Source organism: Solanum dulcamara, chromosome 3, assembly GCF_947179165.1.
Source record: "Solanum dulcamara chromosome 3, daSolDulc1.2, whole genome shotgun sequence".
Classification (NCBI taxonomy): domain Eukaryota; kingdom Viridiplantae; phylum Streptophyta; class Magnoliopsida; order Solanales; family Solanaceae; genus Solanum; species Solanum dulcamara.
Window position 1 is genome coordinate 81,400,411 of NC_077239.1, and position 27,660 is coordinate 81,428,070.

A 27,660-nucleotide genomic window follows, 5' to 3' on the forward strand; every position below is an offset into this window, starting at 1 on the left:
GCTCTTGTTTTCAGGTAGATGTCAAATTGAGGAATAGTTACGTTAATAGCTTTTATTTAGATTTCTTGTTGCAACCTAAAAAATTAAAGAAAGAAAAATGGTTTATGTTATAAAATAAATTAACTTAACAAATTAATAAGAAGAAGAGATAGTAAAAGAAAGAGAGAGAGTTGAGAGAATTTTTAGTCTGTGTTGGTGCGTTTCATTTCATAGATTTAATGCCTTTTTATAGGCAAATTGTACAGAAAAAACGGTGAGCTACAGTGCAAAACGCGTGAGTCTACAATAAAAATGCTATCTATCTACAATTAAAAGACTATTCATTACAGTAAAAATGAATCCCATGAACATCTACTTTTTTGACTTTTTTTCCAATAGTTTACAGATTTTGAGGAAAAAATTAACAAGTTACAAAAAATGTTTATTTTGAATGGTAGGCAAGGCCATTATTCCACTAATATTTGGTCCCACTTTCACTTTCATATTATCCATTTTATGACTATATTATACGGTTGATATGAAATGATAAAAATTATGACTAGTACAGCATTGGCATTCTTGACCAATGTTGTGCAAAAAATCCAACTCACTCTCCAATTTTTAACCATAGATCTTTATCCCCTTTTATAAATGCAATGTCCATTTTGAACCATAAATTGTAACATTTCTTCTTGCTACACATATCAATACAAAGATTCATTAATTACACCACCAATAATATGTTAATTAATATAGTAGTAAATTACACATATTAGGGATTGAGCATCGAGATACCACCTTTTAGTACTCAATCAAGGATTTAGCTAATATACATTGACAACATAATTTGTTTTTATACTATCAGTTCAATTTAACATGTTACCACAAATTATGTGCGTTATAGGATATTTGACCAAGTTTTTTAAAAGCTAGAAGCATTTTATTTTTCTAGAGAAATGTGCTTATTTTAGAGTGGGGAGATGTTTAGCCAAATTTTTAAAAAGAAAAGTGTTTCTTAATAATAGCAATAAACGTGGTTTTTCTCCAAAAGCACTTATGGAAACCTTAGGCAAGCGGAAATTGTTGTGGGGTGGGGGTGCGTGGGGGGTCTAACCCAAGATCCATTAATAATTAATATTTATAAGAAAACTTATCTAAATACACAACTTTTTTTTACTATATTTTTTAAAATTCTGTATCATTTGAAAAAATTATAAAAATCTCTGTTCTCTCCTATTCTCTAATACATCACTATACATGATGTATCGCTGGATATATCACTTTACATGATGTATCGGAAAGTCGGATATATACATCACATATGTGATGTATCAAGGCGTACATGATATATCTGAAAGTGACCAAAAAGAAGAAATTTCGGATAATTTAAAAAAAAATAAGAATAGAATGTAATTGGGAAGAATCAATATGAATTTAGGTAAAATTTACATATTTATATATAAGACATTTCAAGTGACTATTATTTTGTGAAGTTGGACAACAAAATGATGCTCTTTCTACTCTTTCTAGCCTTTCCTATCATTCTTGTTTTTCTTCTTTCTAAATCCAAAAAGAATGGCAAAAACAATCTGCCACCAGGTCCTATAGGCCTTCCATTCATTGGAAATTTGCATCAATTTGATAGTTTAACCCCTCATATCTATTTTTGGAAACTTTCCAAGAAATATGGAAAGATATTCTCATTAAAAATTGGTTCTACTCCAATAGTTGTAGTTTCTTCAGCAAAATTAGCAAAAGAAGTGTTGAAGACACAAGATTTAGTATTTTGTAGTAGACACTGTTTTCTTGGCCAACAAAAATTGTCTTACAATGGTCGTGACATAGTCTTTCAACGCTACAATGATTATTGGAGAGAAATGAGAAAAATAAGTGTTCTTCATCTATTTAGTCACAAGAAAGTGACATTATTTAGTCCAATTCGTGAAGATGAAGTCTCGAGATTGATCAAGAAAATATCTCAACAAGCTAGTGCTTCACGAATAACTAATTTGAGCATTTTAATGATGTCACTAAGTACTACAATTATTTGTAGAGTTGCTTTTGGTATTAGGTTTGATGAAGAAGCACATGAAAAAAGGAGATTCGGTGAACTTTTAGAAGAATCTGCAACAACGTTGAGTAGCTTCTTTGTTTCTGATTTTTTTCCTTATTTACGTTGGATTGATAAATTTACTGGATTAACAGATAGACTTGAAAAAAATTTCAAGGATTTGGATGAGTTTTATGAAGAACTCATTGAACAACATCTTAATCCCAATAGGCCAAAATCCATGGAAGGGGACATTCTTGATCTTTTGCTCCAATTAAAGAAAGACGAATTAACACCAATTGATCTCACTTTGGAGGATATAAAAGCAATTGTCATGGTAATCCCCTATTTCCTGTATATATAATGTTTGTTAAGGTCTTTAAGTCTTGTTAGAGTTTTATATGCCAATAGAAAATATAGAAATCACGATCTTTTAGTGATAGACGCACTTCTTTTCCTTGTCAAGTCATTTCCTTTTCGAAATCAAGAAATAACATTGCATCGAGATTAGCTTAAATGGAGTGACATGGATAATCTAGGACAGAATTGATAGGTAGGTAGCACACATGTGTTGAAACTTCCTCATGATCAATTGATAATTTTTAGTAATTTTTTTCTTTGTCAATTTCTTTGTAGAATGTGTTACTTGCAGGATCAGACACTAGTGCCGCTGCAGTAATATGGGCAATGACAGCCTTGATGAAGAATCCGAAAGCTATGAAAAAAGTTCAAGAAGAAATCAGAAAATCAGTAGGAAAGAAAGACGATATTTTGAATGAAGATGATATTCAAAACATTCCTTATTTCAAAGCAGTGATAAAAGAGTCTTTTAGATTGTATCCATCAGTTCCACTTCTAGTGCCAAGAGAATCAATGGAAAAATCAACACTAGAAGGGTATGAAATTCAGGCAGGAACTATAATTCATGTTAACTCATGGGCAATTGCGCGAGATCCTGAAATATGGGAAAATCCAGAAGAATTTATACCTGAGAGATTCTTGAATAGTGATGTCGATTTCAAAGGACAAGACTTTGAGTTAATTCCATTTGGAGCAGGAAGAAGAGGATGTCCAGGGATCGCACTTGGAGTTGCATCCATGGAACTGGCATTATCAAATCTTCTTTATGCATTTGATTGGGAGTTGCCTTGTGGGATGAAAAAAGAGGATATTAACACTGATGTTAAGCCTGGAATTACCATGCATAAGAAAAATGACCTTTGCCTTATTCCTAAGAATTATCTATAGACTATCCTCAGTTGTGGATCTTAGGGAGTTTTGTGAAGTCAGTTGTATCCATTACTTTGAATTATGTTTCCATGTCTTATGAGTGTTGTATTTTTGATATAGCTTCAAGCAAACAAATATATAGTGAAACAGATAAAAAGCAAACTATGGCTATGTATTGGTAGGCTTGCTCTATAAACCTAGGCCCAATCAAGTGTTAAATGTGGGTTTTCCATGCTTTAACAAGTTAATTCAGCCATCAAGCTCAAACATTTTAGTTGAATAGTGAAACTGCTAATTTAATCTATTTTCTTTAAATTTAATATTGTGTATAACACAATGTCTTCTTTCCTATTATATTATATTAAATTTAATAATGTGTATTATAACACATAATAACAAATTTTGGTGAAGTTATCCCAAAATATATATGTGACACTTTTCGCAAAGAAAGGAGGAGGAGAGAACAAATAATAAGATAAGGTGGGGCATATATATGTGAGATACAAATCTCATAATTTCAGCCACTGGAAACTCAAATTATTGGCAAATTCCATCATCATTAAGGAGAGTACTTTTAGCTTTTTGTTGTTCTACTGTTTAATACTTCCTCAGGGTTTTTCAAAATTCTCAAGGTTTGTAAAACTTGTTTTAAAAATTCCCTTGATGCAGGGGTGGGCGAAATTATAGGCAAAAATTGGAGCACGAGAACTTGTGGTGTCTTTATAAAACTAGACATTTTATTTATATATTTTTCTAAAATTGTTATAATAATATCTGTCGAGCTCATGCTATAATAAGACTAAATTGTGCACTTAATTGAAAATTGAGTTGTTTATTCTTTAATACCCTGCAAAAATGACATTCCCCTGTTTTCAAACAAGAATTAACATTCCCCTGTTCGAAACTCTGAAAGTAAAGGAGCCTTGAGGTAATTGGTGATGTTGTTGTCATGTGATCAGGAGGTTACGGAGCAGTGAAACAGCCTCTTGCAGAAATGTAAGGTAAGGTTACGTACAATGACTCTGGTAGTCCAGTCCTTCTTCGGACCCTGTACATAGCAAAAGCTTAGTAAATGTTAATTTTATTGTAAATTAGTAGCAGTTAATTTATTGCCGCGAAAAGTTAATTTTATAGTAAGGCACAAGCATCAACGTAGCTTCGAACAGTAGATCTGTTCCTTTTAATGAAACTAATATTCGAAGAGTTGGTGAACTTGCAGGAAGTTCGAACTTTATCTACAAAAGATGGCTCAAAATGAAGTCGAAGAAATGTTAGATCACCTAACAAGGATTAAAAAAGGACGTGATCTACATGTTGACAAGATTGATGATATCGAGATACTTGAAATGGAGCTAAGATTTTTAAGAACCCTTGTAAAATATCATCATGTTCTTTTGCCTGGTTCCTTAGTCAAACTCGTAAAGAATGCCAAATTGATTGTGAGAATGCTTCACGGGGTATTTGATGGAATTCCAGATGAATTTAAAACTAACGTTAATCTGGAACGACTAGTATCACAGTTGCTGGAATTCACTGATAGTAATACCATTTTAAGGTACAATTATGAGTTGAATGATTCTGATCTGTCGAAATATATGGATTGCCTTGGAAAGAATCTCAATGATGTACTGATATGCCTGGAAGAAATCCTTGGGATAAAACGATTTATAAAGCAACTGAAAATAGTTCAAAAGAAAATGAGATTTTTGAGATACTTATATGCCACAGAGATAAGCGTTACATTGACGATGAGAAGATGGAATGTTTGAAGATTCGAATTGAGTTCATGGCTAACAATGTGGGATAGTTTTGGCTTGATGTTTCGGTTTATGTTGCTGAGTTTGTTGTAGATAATAAAGATGAGGGTGTGGATGATATCTTGAATAAGCCTCCTTATCTGTTATGCCTGATTGTATTAGTAGAGCTGGAAATGAAGAAGATTTTTCTCGGTGAACTAAAGGCTTCAAAGTATGCTAAATCAAGAACTTTCAAGGACAAGAAATTGCCAAGAGAATTTTCACATCGCCTCCACAGTTTGCTGGTGTATCTCAGAAACATAAAGCTCGAGAACTTTCCTAATAATGTCTCTTCTCGAAATATTGATGTGGCAACAGAGATCTTGTTGGTTTTCCTTAATGCTGAAGTGTCATATCATGTTACTGATGGTAACTGGTTGAATGAGGTTATGGAAAAGGTTGGAGCTATAGCGGGTGATATTCTATATGTAATTGAGAAGCTTCTTCAGAGATCTATAAAAAACGATGACACTAGCAAAATAAATGTTTGGTCGACAGAGATATTGGAGAAAACTAAAGATCTGAAGGAACAAGTGGAGACGTACTACAAATCCTTAAAATTCACTCCATCTCAGTACTTTCCCACTGTTGGTGGATTTAGCTTTCTGGATCCTCTTTTAAGGAAATTGAATGAGATGCTGAAATCTAAATCAGGTTAAGAATTCCTAAAGAAACTTCTGTTTAGTAATTCAGAGAAAGAGCTATCATCTCTTATATCGATTTTAGAAAAGGAGCTGTCAACTTTATCATCCATTTTCAGAGATGTCGGGAAGGTGCACCATGAACAGGAAAGTCTTAAAGATCTCTGGAGGCGTACTATCAATTTGGCATATGAAGCTGAAGTTACAATTGACTCTATACTTGTTCAGTATAATGTTTTTTGGCATATTTTTTGCTCATTTCATACAATCCTAAAAGAGATCAAGCACATTAATGTGGTGGTGACTGAGATGTGGCCAAAGGATGTTTCTCTTAGACCTTGTTATGGGGTAGAACCATCTAAATATCTGCCAACTCGACATAGCAATCCTGTGAGTGACAAGGAGATAGTTGGTTTTGAGATAACGACAGAAAAGCTAATTCAGTATCTGACTCGAGGGACAAGTGAGCTAGATGTCATCCCTATTGTTGGGATGGGGGGACAAGGTAAAACAACTTGTGCTAGAAAGTTGTATAATAATGAAAGCATTGTTTCTCGCTTCGATGTTCAAGCATGGTGCATCATTTCCCAAACATATCACCGGAGAGAGGTATTACAAGATATTTTCAGTCAAGTGACCGGTTCAAAGGACATTGGAGATAAGGCTGACATCCTTGCGGACAAGTTGAGGAAAAGCCTAATGGGAAAGAGATGTCTCATGATGACTTATGTCTTTGTTTCCCTGATGCTGAAAATAGAAGCAGAATTGTAGTAACAACTCGACTTGAGAAAGTGGGTGAACATGTCAGACGTTATACGGATCTTTATTTCGTTCCGTTCCTCACACCAGATGTGAGCTGCAAATTGTTCCAGAAAAATAGAATGAAAGCCTCTTGGTGGCATGAGGTTAAAAATTCTCTGTTTTCCTATCTTGGTGAGTCTGAAAGATATAGTCTTTCGACTATGCAGTTAAGTTATGGCAACTTACCCGATTTTTTAAAGCCTTGTCTTCCTTACATGGGGATGTTTCCGGAGGATGCAAGAATTCCAGTTTCTAAATTGATAAGTCTATGGATAAAGACATTTCAAGTGACTATTATTTTGTGAAGTTGGCCAACAAAATGATGCTCTTTCTACTCTTTCTAGCCTTTCCTATCATTCTTGTTTTTCTTCTTTCTAAATCCAAAAAGAATGGCAAAAACAATCTGCCACCAGGTCCTATAGGCCTTCCATTCATTGGAAATTTGCATCAATTTAATAGTTTATCCCCTCATATCTATTTTTGGAAACTTTCCAAGATATATGGAAAGATATTCTCATTAAAAATTGGTTCTACTCCAATAGTTGTAATTTCTTCAGCAAAATTAGCAAAAGAAGTATTGAAGACACAAGATTTAATATTTTGTAGTAGACCTTCTCTTCTTGGCCAGCAAAAATTGTCTTATTATGGTCATGATATTGCCTTTGCACCTTATAATGACTATTGGAGAGAAATGAGAAAAATTTGTGTGCTTCATCTATTTAGTCTTAAGAAAGTTCAATTATTTAGTCCAACACTACGAGTCGTACAAATGACTTATCAATTTCCCCCTTCACTTAGTCAAAAATCAGGACTCAGGACTCATCCTATAAGTCAATTCTATGACTCGTAACTCATTCTATGACTTGTCCTGTTAAGTCGTTTCGAAAGTACTGAGGCTTGTCAATTTCACAAAATCAGAGATCAACTCTAAGACTCACTCTATGAGTCGTCACCATTCCTACGAGTCATAACCTTAACTCGTGAACCCACTTCGAAACTTAATTATAAATTTTCCAACCCTTAGGGTCAACCCTACGAGTCACTCCTACGACCCGTGAAGATGAAGTATCAAGAATGATCAAAAAATTATCTCAACAAGCTGTCACTTCACAAATCATCAATTTGAGCAATTTAATGATTTTACTAAGTAGTAATATTATTTTAAGAGTTGCTTCTGGTATTAGGTATGATGAAGAATCACATGAAAGTAAGAGGTTTAATACTCTTTTAGTAGAATCTGGAGAAATGCTGACTAGCTTCTTTGTCTCTGGTTTTTTTCCTTCATTAATCTTGATTGATAAATTATTTGGAAGTATTAGTAGACTTGAGAAGAATTTTAAGGTTTTGATGAGTTTTATGAAAAACTCATTGAGCAACATCTTAATCCCAATAGGCCAAAATCCATGGAAGGGGACATTCTTGATATTTTGCTCCAATTGAAGAAAGAGAAATCAACACCAATTGATGTCACTTTGGAGGATATAAAAGCAATAGTCATGGTAATCTCTTATGTCTTAAAGCTCTCAAAAACACACACTTTTCTTTTTTTCTTGTCAATTTTTTTTTCCTTTTTTGAACTTTTTATTTTATATTTTATTGAATTGATCTTAAATGAAGTGGCATGGATAACTTGGATAACAATATAATGGCGTAGTCACGTACAATAAAGGGTGATCAGTAAAACATCATTCATCATCAGAAAATATATTGAGACGTCCTGGTGAAGTGACAATATTTATTTTCTTTGTAGAATGTATTACTTGCAGGATCAGACACTAGTGTGGCTACAGTAGTTTGGGCAATGACATTCTTGATGAAGAATCCAAAAGCCATGAAAAAAGTCCAAAAAGAAATTAGAAAATCAATTGGGACCAAAGGCATTGTGAAATGAAGATGACATCCAAAATCTTCATTATTTCAAAGCAGTGATGAAGGAGTCTTTCAGATTATATCCACCAGCTCCACTTTTAATACCAAGAGAATCAATGAAAAATTCCACACTTGAAGGATATGAAATTCAGGCAGGAGCTATAGTTCAAGTTAATGCATGGGCAATTGGAAGAGATCCTGAAATATGAGAAAATCCAGAAGAATTTATACCTTAAAGATTTTTGAATAGCAATATCGATTATAAGGGGCAAGATTTTGAGTTAATTCCATTTGGAGCAGGAAGAAGAGGTTGCCATGGAATTACACTTGGGGGTGCATCCGTGGAACTTGCATTGTCAAATCTTCTTTATTCATTTGATTGGGAATTACCTTATGGGATGAAAAAAGAAGACATTGACACAGACGTTAGACCTGGAATTACCATGCATAAGAAGAATGTTCTTTGTCTTATCCCTTAAAACATATACGTAGATTGTGTATCCTCATTAGTGGATTTTGGGCGAGTTCTGTAAAGTTAGTTAAGTTTGGAACTTGCTTTCAAATTATGTATGCATATTTAAGTAAAACATTTTAAATATAATAAAATCATCTGCTTACAAAATTTAGTAACTTTAAATCTCAAATTCACCTTTTAATCGCACGACTACCCCTGGTCTTTAAGAGTTATTGTATTTTAGTCTCAAATTTGACCTCCCTCAAGTTTCAATTTGACCAAGAACCTCCTGATATGATTTTTCAGCCAATAGGTTAAGACTAATTCAAGTAAAAGGACATTTTTACCCTTTCTCTTTTTTTGGTGATAAATTATCCTTGTCCATCAATGTCAATTGTCAAATAGTCCTTAAAAGATGTTTTAAATCTCTTTTTCCAAAAGGAACTCTTTGGTTTTCAAATGACTCAGAGGAAACATCTTAGGTAAATGATCTCTTGATCTTGATTGATATATTTTTATTTGTTATAAAAAGCCATCAAATTAAAATATCCAAAAACACTAATAATAGCAAAGACTATTGACAAAATAAAGTTAGAGAAAAATAGCAATAATAGAAGCGAAACATGACAATTGAAAGTGAAAATATTGGCCACGCTTCTCCAAAGATATGTTGCACAAGTAGCCCTCCAAGATCTATATGTAATACTTTTAGCATTAGAGAAGCAAATAATCCAGAGCTGTATATTGATACTTTAAATTATATATGACACCTATAATCCTTACTACAATCAACTACACGATCAACAAGAAATTTAGTACAAAAATCTAAGCACAACTCTAACATGAGGTAGCAGATATATGCTAGCCAAATAACTTCAAAACACAACCTCCTACACACATAACCCGAAAGAACATAGTCCCGTGCCCCTCTATTATTTCAAAAAGAAGCAAAAATTTCCTCCCCATATCCAAAATAATGTCAAATGTAATCCTAATTGTCCCGAAGGATATCAGTTCCGAGATATCATCCCATGGATGATAGAAAAGAAATTGTCTGTGTGGTCGAGGACGAGAGGTTGACAGCAGAGATGATGCACTCTTTGCTGGTATCAATCGAACTGCTGAAATCCCGGTTTTTTTTCATTCTCAAGAAGATTGCACTGCCAGTCGCTGAAGATGCTCGAAGAAAACTTGGAGACTTACGTCATCAGTGAATATCACATCTGAACCCGCTGCCATATCGTTTGCGTTATTGTATGTGGCTGAGGGGTTCAACTTTGCCAAAAGAAATCTTGCCTGGTAAGCATGTCAGAAAATATTAGAACATTTATCTTCCATATTTCTTTATAACAAGAACATTCATCTTCGATATTAAAACAAGATAAAGCATAAATAACCAGAAAATTATGTCAGATGCAACTTTATCCCTGTGTCCACCCTTCGAAAGGGCAGAGCAGCTCAATGCATTAAGCTCCCGCTATGCACGTGGTCTGGAGAAGGGACAGACCACAAGGTCCATTGTATGTAGCCTTAACCTGAATTTCTGCCAGAAGTTGTTTCCACAGCTCGAACCCGTGACTTCCTGATCACATGCCAAAGCTCCCCTCTCACCCTACGAAAGCTCGTTCTAATCTTCCCCCGACAGAAGGTACATCATACCAAAAATTAAAATCTAGAGCAAAAACCACTTTGGAAGAGCAATACGAGTAGGATTTAGCTCTCTACTGCAGCTACTTAATGGAACTTAGTGATCCTTGAATCTATTTGAATACTAGTTGTCCTTGCATCTCGGATTTCGAGGAACTTATGATCCATTATACTCCACAACAGGGTGTTGTGTTGATGTGGCACAAAGCAACAAAACCTTACAATCCCAATACGATGCTTACCTGGGAACCATGCTGATCACACACTACTAGTCTAGGAACAGGAAACCTCTCATGGATAAGTGCTTGGGCCTCGTCATGAGGAACTTGCAATAGATGTGCAAATGCCTGAAAGAACCAAGGAAAATAGACATCAATTTGTTTCACAATCACATATGATGGTGAAAAGAATTCCAATGTAGCCATAACATATTCCGCGAGATTGGGGAATGGAGAAGACAATGATATTTCTAATTTAGCATAAAGGATCTCATCATTTAAAAGAAGATGGCAAAGCAAGAAACTGTACCTGATGTTCTGGTTGGTTCTGGTATCCCAAATTTCTCCATTGAGCTATTGTCATTCCATGGAATATGACAATGCTGAAATATGAATCCAACAAAAGAATGCGATCAGCAGCAATTGATGCCACATCCAGTAAAGCTGGAGAAGGCAGTGTATTGAATGAAAATGCCATTAGTGTTGGCTGAATCATGACAACAGCATTGCTTATACTCTCTCGGTAGAGCAGCATCCGGAAATATGCTGTTTCATCAGGACTATTATTGAAAACCTGTGATTGTCCACACATTAATGAGAGACAATAGACCGTGCATCAATGATATACATTCGAAAAGTTAAATGGAACGAAAAAGAGAGACTGCGTTATATTACTTGCAAAAATTGTGATCGCCGCAAATGAAACATGAACTGAGGGAGCAAAGAAAAACAGGGATTCAAAGTGAAAGAGGTGGGATCATCCTTCCTATAATCGCCAAACTTGGAACACAGACGAATCAGATTCCGATCTAGCCACCTTGTGGGATCAAAATCTTCCTGGAAAGTGAAATCTATTAATCAGGATTTATCAATTAAATATACAGAGAAGCAAGAAATGAAAGATTAGTATCAACTCAGGCAGACAGATTCAATGAAATGCTTCATGCAAGCAAAAAAAGGAGGAGAACGAGTTGAGTATGATCAGTCCAGAAAAACTTTAGAAGCACACTATCTCTAACTTGGATCTATTCATATTGTAACGGATTTAGGAATAAATTATTCCACTATTTGGCGCATATGCAAGCTCATCATGCCGCTTTATAAATTTGGTCAAATGATGATTTTGTTATCATTTGTACCTTTTGTGCGAATAGAACATTTGAGAGTATAGAGAGTTTGTCGTTGAGATCCAACTTTTTTCTTTTGAATCTTTGGTATAAAATGGAAATACGAACTTGTTTAGATAGCCGACTAGGGTTCTGGAAGGCATGATGCATGTGCTCACATTATATTCTTGTAAAGGTCATGACATCATGGTGTAGTATAAATGTAATTTTTTTGTCCAAAAAAAATGATATTGTACTATTTACAAACTGAAAAGGACAACAAAGACAACGATGAGTAGTAGGCATCCACATATGATTTAAGTAAATACAGCAAAAAATATTGTGCAGAACTAATTATAGCTCGAAGATGATACCTCTAGCTCCATTTTATAAGAAGCCAATCTAGCCATTACTACGGCAGCAGCTTCCTGATCAAACCCTTGCACCAAGTCCTACAAGCATAGATTTATTGCACCATCAGTATCAACACTTGTATGCACCCTAGAAAGTTCATGAAAGCCCTTCCAGAAAGAATTGTCATAGGAAAAGGTTTCCAGAGAAAAGAAATACACAAAAACATACAGCATAACAACATGGAAAAGCTTATCATTAATTGATGGAGTCTGAAATTATAATGAGGATGACTGAACAAACATTGAAACAAGCTTCACAAGAGTTTTAAAATGAGCTCGAGTCCTTGGATGTTTGAAGTGTATAAAACATCTCTAGTTATCTCAAAATGGAAATTCAATTGCATAATACGGCGGAAAGGAGTGGTACTACAAACATTTTTTTTTTGATAACCGAGAAATCCGTCTGTGGACCAACCACAGCCTTCTAACCTCGGTGGCTAATGGGCCTGCCCCTCTACCCTTCTCCACTTAAATACCAGGCTTCGCTTTGCATGGTGTGGGGCTTGAACCTGTGACCTAAGCCACAAATCCTCCACCCTTTGCCACTCAAGCTAGGCCCTGGGGGCAGTGGTACTACAAACATTACTGCTTTTCAATTATGTATTTCCCATGAAAACAATCACTGTCTCATGAAGTACTAGTCAAAAGACAAATTCAAATTAAAAAATAAAATTAGAAACAAAGAAAAGTAATATCATTCTCTATGCTTGGGAAAGATACGTGTGAACTATATAAAAAAGAATAAAATAGACTTCATTGTATTACAAATGACAATATAAAATCAAAACTCGTCATTACAGACCTCAGAGCCGACAGCAGCATCAAGCCATCTCCTAGTAATGGTTGTAACTCGTAGTTTTGTTTGCCCATCAGGGCTCTGATAACTGCACAGTCAAAACCAACAAATATTGGTTACACGATAACATCTTTTTCTAGTATATCCTCACAGTATAAATTGAATACAGAATGTTCTATCCATCAAAAGTTAAGTAAACCTCAGGTTACATTAACTGCTTTCAAAAGAAATTTTAACAATAAGAAAAGTAGAGCTGAAGTTTCCCAAGAACCTTGTAAGAAACTGTATGTGCAATTGCGGATTTATATTGCCTGAAGGATCTGACTTCTCACTAGATGAAACATCATAGAAAACAGTCAAGCAAGTGTTTTTGTCGAGACCACAGAGCTTCCAAGCTGTAGTATTCCCCTCACCAGTAACTGTGCTGGCGACAGCAGATCCTTTCTGCATAAGACTACACGATCAGTATCAACTGATTTCTGAAACTGCCATCTTAGAGGAAAAATCTTGGTTTTCCGGGTCAATTGTTTCAGGTTAGCCGTCTAATATTAGATGTATTACTGCTGAAAATATGAAAAACTAAAGTACACCAACCTTCTCAAGAGATGTGCAAGGACCAATGATCCCTTGAATTTTAATATCCTTGGAGCAGTTGATCTCTAATGTAGCACTAGAACAAAATTAATGCATCAGATTGATGATCAGATTGTTGAAGGAAAAATAAAGCACATCCAAGCAGAAGAGAGAAGTATCATTTTAAGAAATACTCACTCTACAGAATACAAGCAAGATAACTTTAAATATTTACCTCTCAAACAGTCCAAATATGGACATCCCTAGCTTAATGGAAATCTGCCCTCTCCTTCCTTATCCCCTAGGAAACCCTTTTCAATCTTCTATTTAAGGTAAGAGTAAAGGAAGGGCATTTTGGGGCTGATGCAGTTTAACATTGGGGATAATGCGTTGCTTGTGAAGGTGGTATATAATAATGTTGGTAATGGAACTGGGGCGAACATTTTAAAATGTTACCAAATAGTAAGAATTTCATATAAATTGGGACATAACTCAAGTAGTTTTTCACCAAAAAACTCCATTTCTTCTCTGCAATTCCCTTAACTCATCTTCAATGTTAACAACCCGAGCTTCATTTTATCCTCAGAGAAGAAGCTAGCTGGTGGAATAGTCGCTCATACATGGTTATTTGTTCTGAATTTCTACATCAATAGCTATTCTTGAAATATATCCTTCTCTATTATTTATTTCTAGAATTAGTGATGATGCTAATTTTTACACATCTATGCAATTGACAAAGATGCTTTTTCAAGTTCTTTAATAGTGCCTGGTTCACTTAACAGCTCAGTGTCCCAGCTAGAAGAAGGAAACATCCCACCATGAGCTTGAAATATTTCAACATTCAAACTAAAAATATTACATACTTGGATAAATCACAATCCTTTAACATGGAAGAAAAGGAATGACATATCAAAAAGCTCACTTGAAGCAAAGCCCAAGAGACTGTTCACCATCTTCAAATACACGCTTGAAGGAATCTTTGAAAACAGAATGCCCAAAGCTTTCAGCAAGAACAACTAGTCCTCCAGTCTTTTCAATAGCTACTTTCATCTCTGCCACTCCGACCTGAAAAACCAATACTTACTAGTCAAGAAATAATATTTCTTATGAATTGATCAGATTCATCAATAAGTCAACAGACCTCTCAAGTAAGGGATAGAGTAAAGTATTCACATACAATTGATGATGTTAGTAATAACTATAATCAAAATATCCCGCACCCAGAAAAAAATGCTTACACATTAATATATTTTTTTGATAATTTAACAGCTAAATAATTACACGTAGATAACTAAATACTGTCCAGGATAAAATGCTTCATTTGATAAGTGAACACCAGTTTTCTTTTTAATCAAGGACAAGTGAAGACCAGTATGTGGCTCCAAAAGCTTATGAGACAAACAACACAGTTCATGGAGACAAGTGGTTGATCAAGTCAAACCTGGTCAAGTGCTGAAGCAAAAACATCTAAGATGTGACCGTGACTGACGAGTTGCTTTGCGAGTTCCTCATAGAAATGAATGGCCTTTCTGAAAAATGGTGCAGCATCCTTGTGTAGATCTTTATGAGAACGAACAGGTTCTGATAAATCCTTCGACACAATCTACAAAAACAACAAATAAGGAAAAGAAAATCGCTTAAGAAGCATTGTTGGGCAAACTTTCTTCAGAATGAGGCCAAGTCCAATTGATTGTTTAGATTTCATGTAAAGAGGAGTCTGTTAAAGCATTTTGACTTGCAAACTTATTAAATTTCCTTTTCAGAAATCTGGCCTCAACATATAGGGTAATAATTCAGGAGCCTTAAGAGGAGAAAAGGAGAACAGGCAGAAACCACATTGGCGAACAGAATGCTTAAAGCAAGACAAATAAGCATATCAAGTTCTTGTTGTTGAAGTACCTTATGATTCTTAACTTCTTAACTCACTAATATATCCTATATATCAAGTTATTCTTGAGGAAAAAATACATTGAAAAATTTAGTGAAGGTATTGTCCACATGATTTGGTTGGCCAAAATCTGAAATCGTATATACAATTAACCCAAATTTCAGTTATTGAAAGATACCATTGCTACTCTAATGAAAAGAGTAGCAATTAGAAAACATCATCATAAGCAGTAGTAGACTCATCTGCTGAGGAGGTTTACTGCAAACGACAATGATAAGCCAAATAGTCTCCTCCATGGATAGGCAGGGAGGACAACATTAAAGAGTGTGTGTGAGACAGGAGGAGACTGATTGGTGACAATGGTGCCTTAATGATAGCTAGAAGGGATTGCCTTGAAGGGCATTTGCAGCATAAGAATATCAAAAATCCGTCCTTTCCAAAAGAATTTAGATTGTGCAAAATCATGACAATCAAAAATGTAATCATCAGTCAATAAGCAATCATTAAAGCACTCAAAAATGCCCCTGTGACTCCTTAGGATACATAGAGTGAAACCAAAGTCAAAACTCACCGCGCCAGGTCCTTCAGTGCAAGGACCCCCGACTAATGCAACAATCCGAGCACCTGCCCCAGACAAACAAGCACCAAGCAGACCAGTTGCCACACTCAATGCCACTCCAGTACAGCGCGATGCTCTGTTTCCCGGTGCCACAGGCCATTGATCCGTACTCAATTCATCTAGCAACTTAAAATACCAACACAAAAAAACAAACTCAACACTAAATTTACCACAATTACACTACTCAGTAATCAAAAAGACATCATTTTTAACCAAAAAAAAAAACTCACCGAATCGAGTGTATACTCACACTCAGAAGCAGGTAACAAGAACCTAGTCAAACCATGATTAGGTCCACCAATCATTCCAGCACCACCACCCTTCCTACCACTACTACTACCAAGTCCTAACTGATCCAAAACTTGATCTTTCGACAACTCCTTCGAACCCTGAAAAACATAAACCTTCGACATATCGGAAAACCCAAGTTCATGTACCTGCACCTGTGTACCATATGATATAAACCCAACCATAGCATAATCAGGTAAAAGCCCAATGACCCTTTTCAATGCAGATTTAGCAAATTCCAATTCTTCATCCAACATACAAGTATCCAACACAAACAAATACACAGGTGGTGAATTATGACCACCAGGGTTTTGAATTGCATATTGAATAGTAGTAAATTGGGGATAAAGCTCAGCAGGTACATTAGTTTCCGAAATTCCTGAATAATGCTGAGGGAAATGATTACGTTGGAAACAGAAGGGACAGATCCAAATTAATGCTTGAAAATCAACACGGCAAAAGGGGTTTAAGATTGATGAACAAGTTTTGCAACGTAGCGGGGTGTAAGGTAGGGTAGGTAGATCAGGAAAAGGGCGAAGCAATTGAATTGAAGAAGCAATTGGGATTATACATTTGCTTGCTTCAACTTTGGTTCTTGGCCAAGAATTCCATGTCATACGGACTCCATCGATGCCTTCTGGGTCTGTTTGTGCCATTTCAGTCGCCATTTTTGGAGGGCTTTTGGGAGATTTGAGAATGACCCAGATGGAGAAAAAGGATAAAGATTGAGAATTGGGGAATTCTTGGGGTTTTGGTTAATGTGAATGAATCTGGAATTGTGATTTTGTATTCATATATTTTATGATCATTCTCTATTAATCCATTTATTGATGAAAGCAAGAAACTGAATCTTATTGTACTTAATTATTTTTTTTTCCCAAAAAGAACACTTATTTTCCTTTTTTCTTTTTGGGTTTTTGATTAATATTATTAGTTTGGTTTTAATTTGTTTGACCTATTTTAATTTAATAACATGAAATAAAAATATTGTGGCATTAAATATGTCTTTATTATTCCATAATTAAATTTAAAGAGGGTAAAATTATACACAAACATTTATTATTATTCTACGGAGATAAAAACATTATTTTCAAAAGATTATTGACTTAAGTATAGCAAATTCAAATACATAGTAAGCAATGCAAATTCTTAAAAAAAAACACTATTAACGATGGTAGATATTATTAAAAAAAAAGTTAATACAGCTAAAATAACAACAAATCTAAACAATCAAAAAAACAAGATAAATAAATTAAAATAGATAAATTATTATATATCTAAATAAATAATTAGAAAATTGCTTAGGTATTGGGTTTTATTTTATCAACAGTTTGCTTTTGTTTTGTTTTGTTTTCGTTATGTTTTTGTTGAGTGTTGGAGTTGGAACAAGTTGAATGTATTAGTATCCATTACGTATTGCAATCCGTTTCATTCCAAATCTCTTACATGTATTTTTTTTTTATCGAACTTGTCACATAATTTTACATGTCAAGTTTATGAGTTTTTTATTATATTATTAAAAAAAATCAATCGAACTTATCACATGTCAAATTTACGAATTTTAGTCTTAATATTTTCAAAAAAGAAATGTGTGTTAGACTTTTATTTTATCCCTATATAAATAATTAAAGTCAACCATCTTCAAAATATAAAAAGGAAAAGGAAAAAAGAAAAAAGTCATCGTCTTCCTCTCCTGAGTTAATTTCTTCCTCCATGGAAACCAACCTCAAAATATCATTAAATAACATAAATTAATCAAAATTAAACCACATTTATTAACAAAAAATAAAATAAATAAAATTACCATATAATTTTTCATATTGAAAATCTAGAACCAGCTATATATAGACTTAAATAAATAATCAGTCACCATAGCTAAGAACTCTCCAGATTCCTTTAACACTTCATCTCATAGAACACTCTAGAACCCCACCCCTCACCCTCTTCAATATAAAACCCACAAGCTGCAATGCATTTCTCAGCAAATCTTGAAAACCCCACATCTTCAATCTGCATTTTGATTGCAATTAACCATCTTTTGAGCTTTCTTTCAAGAAATTGTGAATGCCCATTGCGAAGAAGGAAGCCATGGATGAGGATTTTGAGTTTCCAGTATCTTCTAACAATGCTGCTGCTGAAGAAATGGACATGGGCATGGATGATTTCTCTGAACCCGACCCGATTATGAAGGTTGATGAAGAGAAGGAGATTGGGAAAACTGGGATTAAAAAGAAACTTTTAAAAGAAGATGAAGGTTGGGAGCATCCTAGTAAAGGAGATGAAGTTGAAGGTGAGCTCTGTCCCTCTAATCTATTTTGAAAAAAGAGTTCTTTTTTTTTTGGAATTTATTGGTGTTGAGTGATGCATTATGCATGTATTTGGAATTAAAGGATTAATCTTTTTAGCAAAAATGAGCTTTCTTTAATTGGTGATTTGAATTTATGGTCATTTTTTCATACTAGTAATCGTAGTATTGCTCTGATAGTTTCTTGTTCTTTGATGTGTTACTATAGGTTTGTTTTTTTACTTCAATTATCATATTATTTTGTTGTACTCATTGTTCAGATTACTTTGGTATGCTTGCACTTCGTTTATTCTTTTTTATGGATTACTTTGGACTGTTTCTAGTTGAAACAACTTCTCAACTTCTGTGGTAAGGGTAAGGTCGGAATACATTCTACCCTCTCAGACCCCCACTTTGTGGACTACACTAAGTACGTTGTTGTTGTTGCTTGAGATGAGCTTAAATGGAGCTACATGATCAGTATTCATATAGCCGATCCCATTTTGTGTGTCCATCCTTCCTTTGGAATTGAGGCGTAGTAGTTGTTGGTTTTAGATGATAGAACTATGCAAGTTTTTGGCCTTGTAATATAGGCTTGAGATAAGCTCTAATCGAGTTGACATAATCAATTGGTGTTTCTTATGATAGAATTATGCAAGTTTTTGGCTTTAGTTTGGATGAGGATGGAAAATTATGTTTGGATTAACAATTTGCTATTGGTCTTTACAGTTCATCATGTGTCTTAGCCCACCGATTTTTTAGGTGTTGGGAGTCCTGGTCGAATTTTCTTGAATTCTTTCATAGTAGCGTCCGTAACGACTTGAGAAAAAACTTCAGTATCCCCGACGGTGCTTTAGAGAGGTTTGGGGAGCTCCTAAACCCCTCTAAAGAACCTCCGGAGCTACTGAAGTTGTTCCCTAGGTCGTTACGGACGCTACTTTGGAAGAATCCAAGAAAATTCGACCCGGACCCTCTGCATCTAAAAAATCCGTGGGTTAACACACACGAAAAACTGACAAAATCGCCTAATTCCTACTGTTTCGCTAGTAAAATGATCCTAAACCCCTCTAAAGCGCCGCCAGGGCTACTAAAGTCGTTCCCTAGGTCGTTACAGACGCTACTATTGAAGAATACAAGAAAATTTGATCCGGACCCTGGCACCTAAAATTACGTGGGCTAACACACACGAAAAACTGGCAAAATCGCCTAATTCTTATTGCATCGCCAATAAAATGCTTTTAAACCCTTCTAAAGCACCACCGAGGCTACTGAAGTCGTTCTCTAGGTCGTTACGGACGCTACTATGGAATATTCTAAGAAAATTTGACCTGAACCCCCGACACCTAAAAGATCCGTGGGCTAATACACACAAAAAAATGGCAAAATCACTTAATTCCTATTGCATCGCCAATAAAATGTTCCTAAACCCTTCTAAAGCGCCACTGGGGTTACTGAAGTCGAGCATTATATTGGTAATGCAATAGGAATTAGGTGATTTTGCCAGTTTTTCGTGTGTGTTAGCCCACGAATTTTTTAGGTGCCGGGGGTCCGAGTTGAATTTTCTTGGATTCTTTCATAGTAACGTCCTTAAAGACCTAGGAAATGACTTCAGTTTCCCCGGTGGCGCTTTAAAGGGGTTTAGGAGCATTTTATTTGTGACGCAATAGGAATTAGGCAATTTTGCTAGTTTTTTGTGTGTGTTAGCCCACAGATTTTTTAGGTGTCGGGGGTGCAGGTCAAAATTTTGTTGGATTCTTTCATAGTAACATCCGTAACGACCTAGAGAAAGACTTTAATGGCCCTGACGGTGCTTTAGAAGGGTTTAAGAGCATTTTATTGGCGACACAATAGGAATTAGGCGATTTTCCCAATTTTTCATTTGTGTTAGCCCATAAATTTTTTAGCTGTCGGGGGTTCGGGTTGAATTTTCTTGGATTCTTCAATAGTAGCATTTGTAATGACCTAGGGAATGACTCCAGTAGCCCGGCTGCGCTTTAGAGGGGTTTAGAAGCATTTTATTGGCAATGCAATAGGAATTAGGCGATTTTGCTAGTTTTTTGTGTGTTAGCCCACGGATATTTTAGGTGCCGGAGATTCGAGTCGAATTTTCTTAGATTCTTCTATAGTAGCATCCGTAACAACCAAGGGAATGACTTCAGTAGCTCCGGAGGTGCTTTAGAGGGGTTTAAGAGCATTTTATTGGCAACGTAATAGGAATTAGGCAATTTTTCCAGTTTTTCGTGTGTGTTAGCCCACAGAGTTTTTAGGTGGCGGGGGTCCGGTATGAATTTTCTTAGATTCTTCCATTGTAACGTCCGTAACGATCTAGGGAATGACTTCAGTAGCCCCAGCGGCACTTTAGAGGGGTTTAGGAGCATTTTATTAGCGACGCAATAGGAATTAGGCAGTTTTGCCAGTTTTTCATGTGTGTTAGCCCACGGATTTTTTAGGTGTTGGGGGTAAGGGTCGAATTTTCTTGGATTCTTACATAGTAACATCTGTAATGACATAGAGAACAACTTCAGTAGCCCCGGTGGTGCTTTAGAAGGGTTTGAGAGTATTTTATTTGCGACGCAATAGAAATTAGGCAATTTTGCCAGTTTTTCGTGTGTATTAGCCCACAGATTTTTTAGATGTCGGGGGTCCAAGTCAAATTTTCTTAAAATCTCCCATAGTAGTATCCGAACGACCTAGGGAACAACTCTATTAGCCCGACAGCGCTTTAAAAGGGTTTATGACATGTTATTGGCGACACAATAGGAATTAGGCGATTTTGCGTGTTTTTCATGTGTGTTAGCCCACAAATTATTTAGGTGCCGGGGGTCCGAGCCGAATTTTCTTGGATTCTTCCATAGTAGCGTCCGTAACGACCTGGAGAAAGAATCTAGTAGCCTCGGAGGCGCTTTAGAGGAGTTTAGGAGCATTTTATTGGCAATAAAATAAGAATTAGGTGATTTTGCCAATTTTTCGTGTGTGTTAACGCACAGATTTTTTAGGTGCCTAGGGTCCAGGTCGAATTTTCTTAGATTCTTCTATAGTAACATCCATAACGACCTAGGGAACGACTTCAGTAGCCCCGGCGGTGCTTTAGAGGGGTTTAGGAGCATTTTATTAGCAATGCAATAGGAATTAGGCGATTTTGCCAATTTTTTGTGTGTGTTAGCCTACAGATTTTTAAGGTACCAGGGGTCTGAGTTGAAAATTTTTGAAATCTTCCATAGTAGCATCCGTAACGACCTAGGGAATAACTCCAATAGTCCCAACGGCGCTTTAGAGGGGTTTAGGAGCATTTTATTGGCGACGCAATAGGTATTAGGCGATTTTGTTAGTTTTTCATACATGTTAACCCACAAATTTTTTAGATGCCGGGGGTACGGGTTGAATTTTCTTGGATTCCTCCATAATAGCGTCCGTAACGACCTAGTAAACGACTTCAGTAGCCCCGGCGGCTCTTTAGAGGGGTTTAGGAGCATTTTATTGGCGATGCAATAGAAATTAGCTAATTTTGCCAGTTTTTCGTGTGTGTTAGCCCACAGATTTTTTAGGTGTGGGGGGTCAAGGTCGAATTTTCTTGGATTCTGCCATAGTAACATCCGTAATGACCTAGGGAACAATCTTAGTTACCCCGGCGGCGCTTTAGAAGGGTTTAGAAGCATTTTATTGGCGACGCAATAGGAATTAGGCGATTTTGCCAGTTTTTTGTTTGTGTTAGCCACAAATTTTTTAGGTGCTGGGGGTCTGGGTCGAATTTTTTTGGATTTTTCCATAGTAGCGTCCGTAACGACTTGGGTAACTACTCTAGTAGCTCCTAAGGCACTTTAGAGAGGTCTAGGAGTATTTTATTGGCAATGAAATAGGAATTAGACAATTTTGCCAATTTTTCGTGTGTGTTAGCCCACAGATTTTTATGTGCCGGGGGTTCGGGTCGAATTTTCTTGGATTCTTTAATATTAGTGTCCTTACGACCTAGGGAATGACTCTAGTAGCCCCGACGGTGCTTTAGAAAAGTTTATGAGCATTTTATTGGCGACGCAATAGAAATTAGGCGATTTTGCTAGTTTTTCGTGTTAGCCCATAAAAGTTTTAGGTGTCGGAGGTCCGGGTCGAATTTTCTGGTATTCTTACATTGTAGCATCCATAACGACCTGGGGAACGACCCTAATAGCTCTAAAGGCGCTTTAGAGGGGTCTAGGAGCATTTTATTAGCAATGAAATAGGAATTAGACGATTTTGCCAATTTTTCGTGTGTGTTAGCCCATAGATTTTTTAGGTTCCGGGGGTATAGGTCGAATTTTCTTGGATTCTTCTATAGTAGTGTCCGTCAAGACCTAGGGAATGACTCCAGTAGCTCCGATGGCGATTTAGAAGGTTTAGGAGCATTTTATTGGCGACGCAATAGAAATTAGGGAATTTTTCCAGATTTTCATATTTGTAAGCCCACAGATTTTTTAGATAGCGGCGGTCCGGGTCGAATTTTCTTGGATTCTTCCATAGTAGCATCCGTAATGAATTGGGGAATGACTCTAGTAGCACCGGAGGCGCTTTAGAAGGGTTTAGGAGCATTTTATTGGTAATGAAATAGAAATTAGGCAATTTTGTAGTTTTTCGTGTGTGTTAGCCCACAGATTTTTTAGGTGCCGGGGGTCTGGGTCAAATTTTCTAGGATTCTTCCATAGTATCATCCGTAACGACCTAGGGAATGACTCCAGTAGCCCCGACGGTGCTTTAGAAAGGTTTAGGAGCATTTTATTGACGCAATAAGAATTAGGCGGTTTTAATAGTTTTTCGTGTGTATTAGCCCACAAATTTTTTAGGTGCCGAATGTCTGGGTTGAATTTTTTTTGATTCTTCTATAGTACCATCCGTAATGACCTAGAGAATGATTGTAGTAGCCCCGACGGCGCTTTAGAGGGCTTTGGAAGTATTTTATTGGCGATGCAATAGAAATTAGGCGATTTTGTCAGTTTTTCGTGTGTGTTAACCCACAGATTTTATAGGTGTCATGGGTCCGGGTCGAAATATTTTTGGATTCTTCCATAGTAGCATCCGTAACGACCTAGGGAACGACTTCAGTAGCTTCGACGGTGCTTTAGAGGGGTTTAAGAGCATTTTATTGGCAACGTATTAGGAATTAGCCAATTTTTCTAGTTTTTTGTGTGTGCTAGCCCATAGATTATTTAGGTGGCGGGGGTACGGTATGAATTTTCTTGGATTCTTTCACTGTAACGTCCGTAACGACCTATGGAACGACTTCAGTAGCCCCAGCGGAACGTTAGAGGGGTTTAGGAGCATTTTATTGGCGACGCAATAGGAATTAGGCAATTTTGCCAGTTTTTCATGTGTGTTAGCCCACGGATTTTTTAGGTGTCGGGGGTCCGGGTCGAATTTTCTTGGATACTTTTATAATAGCATCCGTAATGACATAGGGAACAACTTCAGTAGCCCCGGTGGCTCTTTAGAGGGGTTTAGGAGCATTTTATTTGCGACGCAATAGGAATTAGGCAATTTTGCCAGTTTTTCGTGTGTATTAGCCCACGGATTTTTTAGATGTCGGGGGTCCGAGTCGATTTTTCTTAGAATATTTCATTGTAGCATCCGTAACAACCTAGGGAACGACTTCAGTAGCCTCAACAGTGCTTTAGAAGGGTTTAGGAACATGTTATTGATGATGCAATAGGAATTAGGCAATTTTGCCAGTTTTTCGTGTGTGTTAGCCCACAGATTTTTTAGGTGCCGGGGGTCCGGGCCAAATTTTCTTGGATTCTTCTATAGTAGCATCCGTAACGACCTGGAAAACAAATGTAGTAGCCCCGGAGGTGCTTTAGAGGAGTTTAGGAGCACTTTATTGGCAATAAAATAAGAATTAGGTGATTTTGCCAATTTTTCGTGTGTGTTAACCTATGAATTTTTTAGGTGCCAGGGGTCCAGGTCAAAGTTTCTTGGATTCTTCTATATTAACGTCCGTAACAACCTAGGGAACGACTTCAGTAGCCCGGTGGTGCTTTATAGGGGTTTAGGAGCATTTTATTAGCAACGCAATAGGAATTAGGCGATTTTGGCAATTTTTCGTGTGTGTTAGCCCACAGATTTTTAAGGTACCGGGGATCCGGGTTGAATTTTCTTGGAAACTCCTATAGTAGCATCCGTAACGACCTAGGGAACGACTCCAATAGCCCCAGTGGTGCTTTAGAGGGGTTTAGGAGCATTTTATTGGCGACCTAATAGGAATTAGGCGATTTTGTCAATTTTTCATGTGTGTTAACCCATAGATTTTTTAGATGCCGGGGGTCCGAGTTGAGTTTTCTTGGATTCTTCCATAATAGCATCCGTAATGACCTAGGGAACGACTTCAGTAGCTCCGGCGGCACTTTAGAGTTTTTAGGAGCATTTTATTGGCGACGCAATAGGAATTAGGCGATTTTGCCAGTTATTTGTGTGTTAGCCCACGGATTTTTTAGGTGCCGGGGATCCGGGTCGAATTTTCTTGAATTCTTCCATAGTAGCGTCCGTAACGACCTAGGAAATGACTCCAGTAGCTCCAATGGTGCTTTAGAAAGGTTTAGGAGCATTTTATTGGCTACGCAAAAGGTATTAGGCAATTTTGCCAGTTTTTAGTGTGTGTTAGCCCACAGATGTTTTAGGTGCAGGGGGTACGTGTCGAATTTTCTTAGAATCTTTTGTAGTAGCATTTGTAACGACCTAGGGAACGACTCCAGTAGCACCGACATCGCTTTATAAGGGTTTAGGAAAATATTATTGGCGACGCAATAGGAATTAGGCGATTTTGCCACTTTTTCGTGTGTAACGCTCACAAAAGTTTTAGGTGTCGGGGGTCCGGGCCGAAGTTTCTTGGATTCTTCCATAGTAGTGTCTGTAATGTCCTGGAGAACGAATCTAGTAGCCTCGGAGGCGCTTTAGAGGGGTTTAGGAGCATTTTATTGGCAATAAAATAGGAATTAGGTGATTTTTCTAATTTTTCGTGTGTGCTAACACACAGATTTTTTGGGTGCCGAGGGTTTAGGACGAATTTTCTTGGATTCTTCTATAGTAACGTCCCTAATGACCTAGAAAACGACTTCAGTAGTCCCGACGGCGCCTTAGAGGGGTTTAGGAGCATTTGATTAGCAACATAATAGGAATTAGGCGATTTTGCCAATTTTTCGTGTGTGTGAGCCCACTGATTTTTAGGTACCGGGGGTCCGGTTTGAATTTTCTTGGATTCTTCCATAGTAGCATCCGTAACGACCTTGAAAACGACTCCAATAGCCCCATCGGCGCTTTAGAGGGGTTTAAGAGCATTTTATTGACAACGCAATAGGAATTAGGCGATTTTGCCATTTTTTGTGTATGTTAACCCATAGATATTTTAGGTATCGGGTGTCCGGGGCGAATTTTCTTGGATTCTTCAATAGTAGCATCCATAACGATTTAGGGAACGACTCTAGTAGCCCCGAAGGCACTTTAGAGGGGTTTAGGAGCATTTTATTGGCAATGAAATAGGAATTAGGCAATTTTGCCAGTTTTTCATGTGTGTTAGCCCACAGAGTTTTTAGGTGTTGGGGATTCGGGTTGAATTTTCTTGGATTCTTCTATAGTAGCATCCGTAACGAGATAGGGAACGACTTTAATGGACCTGACGGTGCTTTAGAAGGGATTAAGAGCATTTTATTGGCAACGCAATAGGAATTAGGCGATTTTCCCAATTTTTCGTTTGTGTTAGCCAACAAATTTTTTAGGTGCTAGGGGTCTGGGTTCAATTTTCTTAGATTCTTCAATAGTAGCATTTGTAAAGACCTAGGGAAAGACTCCAGTAGCCCGGCTGCGCTTTAGAGGGATTTAGGAGTATTTTATTGGCGACGCAATAGGAATTAGGCGATTTTGCTAGATTTTCGTGTGTATTAGACCACAGATTTTTTAGGTGCCGGGAGTCCGAGCCGAATATTCTTGGATTCTTCCATAGAAGCGTCCGTAACGACCTAGGGAACGACTTCAGTAGCCCCGACAGCTCTTTAGAAGGGTTTAGGTGCATTTTATTGGCGACGCAATAGAAATTATATAATTTTGCCAGTTTTTCGTGTGTGTTAACGCATGGATTTTTAATGTGCTGGGGGTCCGGGTTAGAATTTTATTGGATTCTTCCATAGTAGCGTCCTTAACGACCTAGAGAACGACTTTAGTACCCCCGGTGGAGCTTTAGAGGGGTTTAAGAGCATTTTATTGGCGATGCAATAAGAATTAGGCAATTTTTTCAGTTTTTCGTGTGTGTTAGCCCACAGATGTTTTAGGTGGCGGAGGTGTGGGTCGGATTTTCTTGGATTCTTTAATAGTAACATCCGTAATGACTTTGGGAACGACTTTAGTACCCCTACGATGCTTTAGAGAGGTATAGGAGCATTTTATTGGCGACGCAATAGAAATTAGGCAATATTTCCTGTTTTTCGTGTGTGTTAGCCCACGGATTTTTTAGGTGTTTGGGGTCCGGGTCAAAATTTCCTGGATTCTTCCATAGTAGCATCCATAACGACCTAGGGAACTACTTCAGTAGCCCAGTGGCACTTTAGAGGGGTTTAGGAGCATTTTATTGGCGACGTAATAGGAATTAGGTAACTTTGCCAGTTTTTCGTGTGTGTTAGCCACAGATTTTTTAAGTGCCGGGGATCCTGGTAGAATTTTCTTGGATTCTTCTATAGTAGCATTCGTAACGATCCAGGGAACGACTTCAGTAGCCCAAACAACACTTTAGAAGGCTTTAGGAACATTTTATTGGCGACGCAATAGGAATTAGGCGATTTTGCTAATTTTCGTGTGTGTTAGTCCATGAATTTTTTAGGTGCTGGGGGTCCAGACCGATTTTTCTTGGATTCTTCCATAGTAGCATCTGTAACAACCTAGAGAACGAATCTAGTAGCCCTAGAGGCAGTTTTGAGGGGTTTAGGAGTATTTTATTGGCAATAAAATAGGAATTAGGCGATTTTGCTAGTTTTTCGTGTGTGTTAGCCCATAGATAT

General features: G+C 36.9%; 3 protein-coding genes and 2 pseudogenes across 3 annotated transcripts in view; 4 read left to right on the forward strand and 1 right to left on the reverse strand.

Annotated features, from left to right (window-relative positions):
* The first annotated feature begins 1,473 nt into the window (after window positions 1–1,473).
* LOC129883329 (5-OH-xanthotoxin synthase-like) lies at window positions 1,474–3,371 on the forward strand. The gene is made up of 2 exons (XM_055957977.1): window positions 1,474–2,366; window positions 2,666–3,371. The coding sequence occupies exons 1-2, from the start codon at window positions 1,485–1,487 to the stop codon at window positions 3,275–3,277; spliced, it is 1,494 nt and encodes a 497-aa protein (XP_055813952.1). The 5' UTR covers window positions 1,474–1,484; the 3' UTR covers window positions 3,278–3,371.
* A 1,132-nt stretch (window positions 3,372–4,503) lies between these two features.
* LOC129883740 (uncharacterized) lies at window positions 4,504–6,802 on the forward strand (annotated as a pseudogene).
* Window positions 6,803–6,815: 13 nt separating this feature from the next.
* LOC129881937 (5-OH-xanthotoxin synthase-like) lies at window positions 6,816–8,845 on the forward strand (annotated as a pseudogene).
* Window positions 8,846–9,534: 689 nt separating this feature from the next.
* Window positions 9,535–17,212, reverse strand: LOC129883330 (protein transport protein SEC23 E-like). Its single transcript, XM_055957978.1, has 12 exons — window positions 16,311–17,212; window positions 16,033–16,206; window positions 15,015–15,176; window positions 14,496–14,638; window positions 13,595–13,670; window positions 13,272–13,444; window positions 13,007–13,088; window positions 12,166–12,243; window positions 11,361–11,522; window positions 10,996–11,259; window positions 10,710–10,814; window positions 9,535–10,116 (listed from the first exon to the last, which is right to left on the reverse strand). Exons 1-12 carry the CDS (start codon window positions 17,034–17,036, stop codon window positions 9,967–9,969), a joined length of 2,295 nt encoding a protein of 764 aa, XP_055813953.1. The 5' UTR covers window positions 17,037–17,212; the 3' UTR covers window positions 9,535–9,966.
* Window positions 17,213–18,143: 931 nt separating this feature from the next.
* LOC129881939 (70 kDa peptidyl-prolyl isomerase-like) overlaps window positions 18,144–27,660 on the forward strand; it is a 58,544-nt gene continuing 49,027 nt past the window's right edge. Inside the window, exon 1 of the mRNA XM_055956050.1 lies at window positions 18,144–18,658. Coding sequence (XP_055812025.1) covers window positions 18,433–18,658 — 226 coding nt within the window. The 5' untranslated portion in view covers window positions 18,144–18,432. The remainder of the gene's footprint in view (window positions 18,659–27,660) is intronic.

Bases quoted from the DNA above. Each gene is read 5' to 3' on its own strand.
- LOC129883329 (XM_055957977.1), top strand. From the start codon at position 1,485: ATGATGCTCTTTCTACTCTTTCTAGCCTTTCCTATCATTCTTGTTTTT. The intron at 2,367-2,665 runs GTAATCCCCTAT...ATTTCTTTGTAG, and splicing joins ATATAAAAGCAATTGTCATG to AATGTGTTACTTGCAGGATC.
- LOC129883330 (XM_055957978.1), bottom strand. From the start codon at position 17,036: ATGGCGACTGAAATGGCACAAACAGACCCAGAAGGCATCGATGGAGTC. The intron at 13,445-13,594 runs GTTGGTGTACTT...AGTCTTATGCAG, and splicing joins CTTGCACATCTCTTGAGAAG to AAAGGATCTGCTGTCGCCAG. The intron at 12,244-13,006 runs GTCTGTAATGAC...CTATGCTTGTAG, and splicing joins ATGCTGCTGTCGGCTCTGAG to GACTTGGTGCAAGGGTTTGA.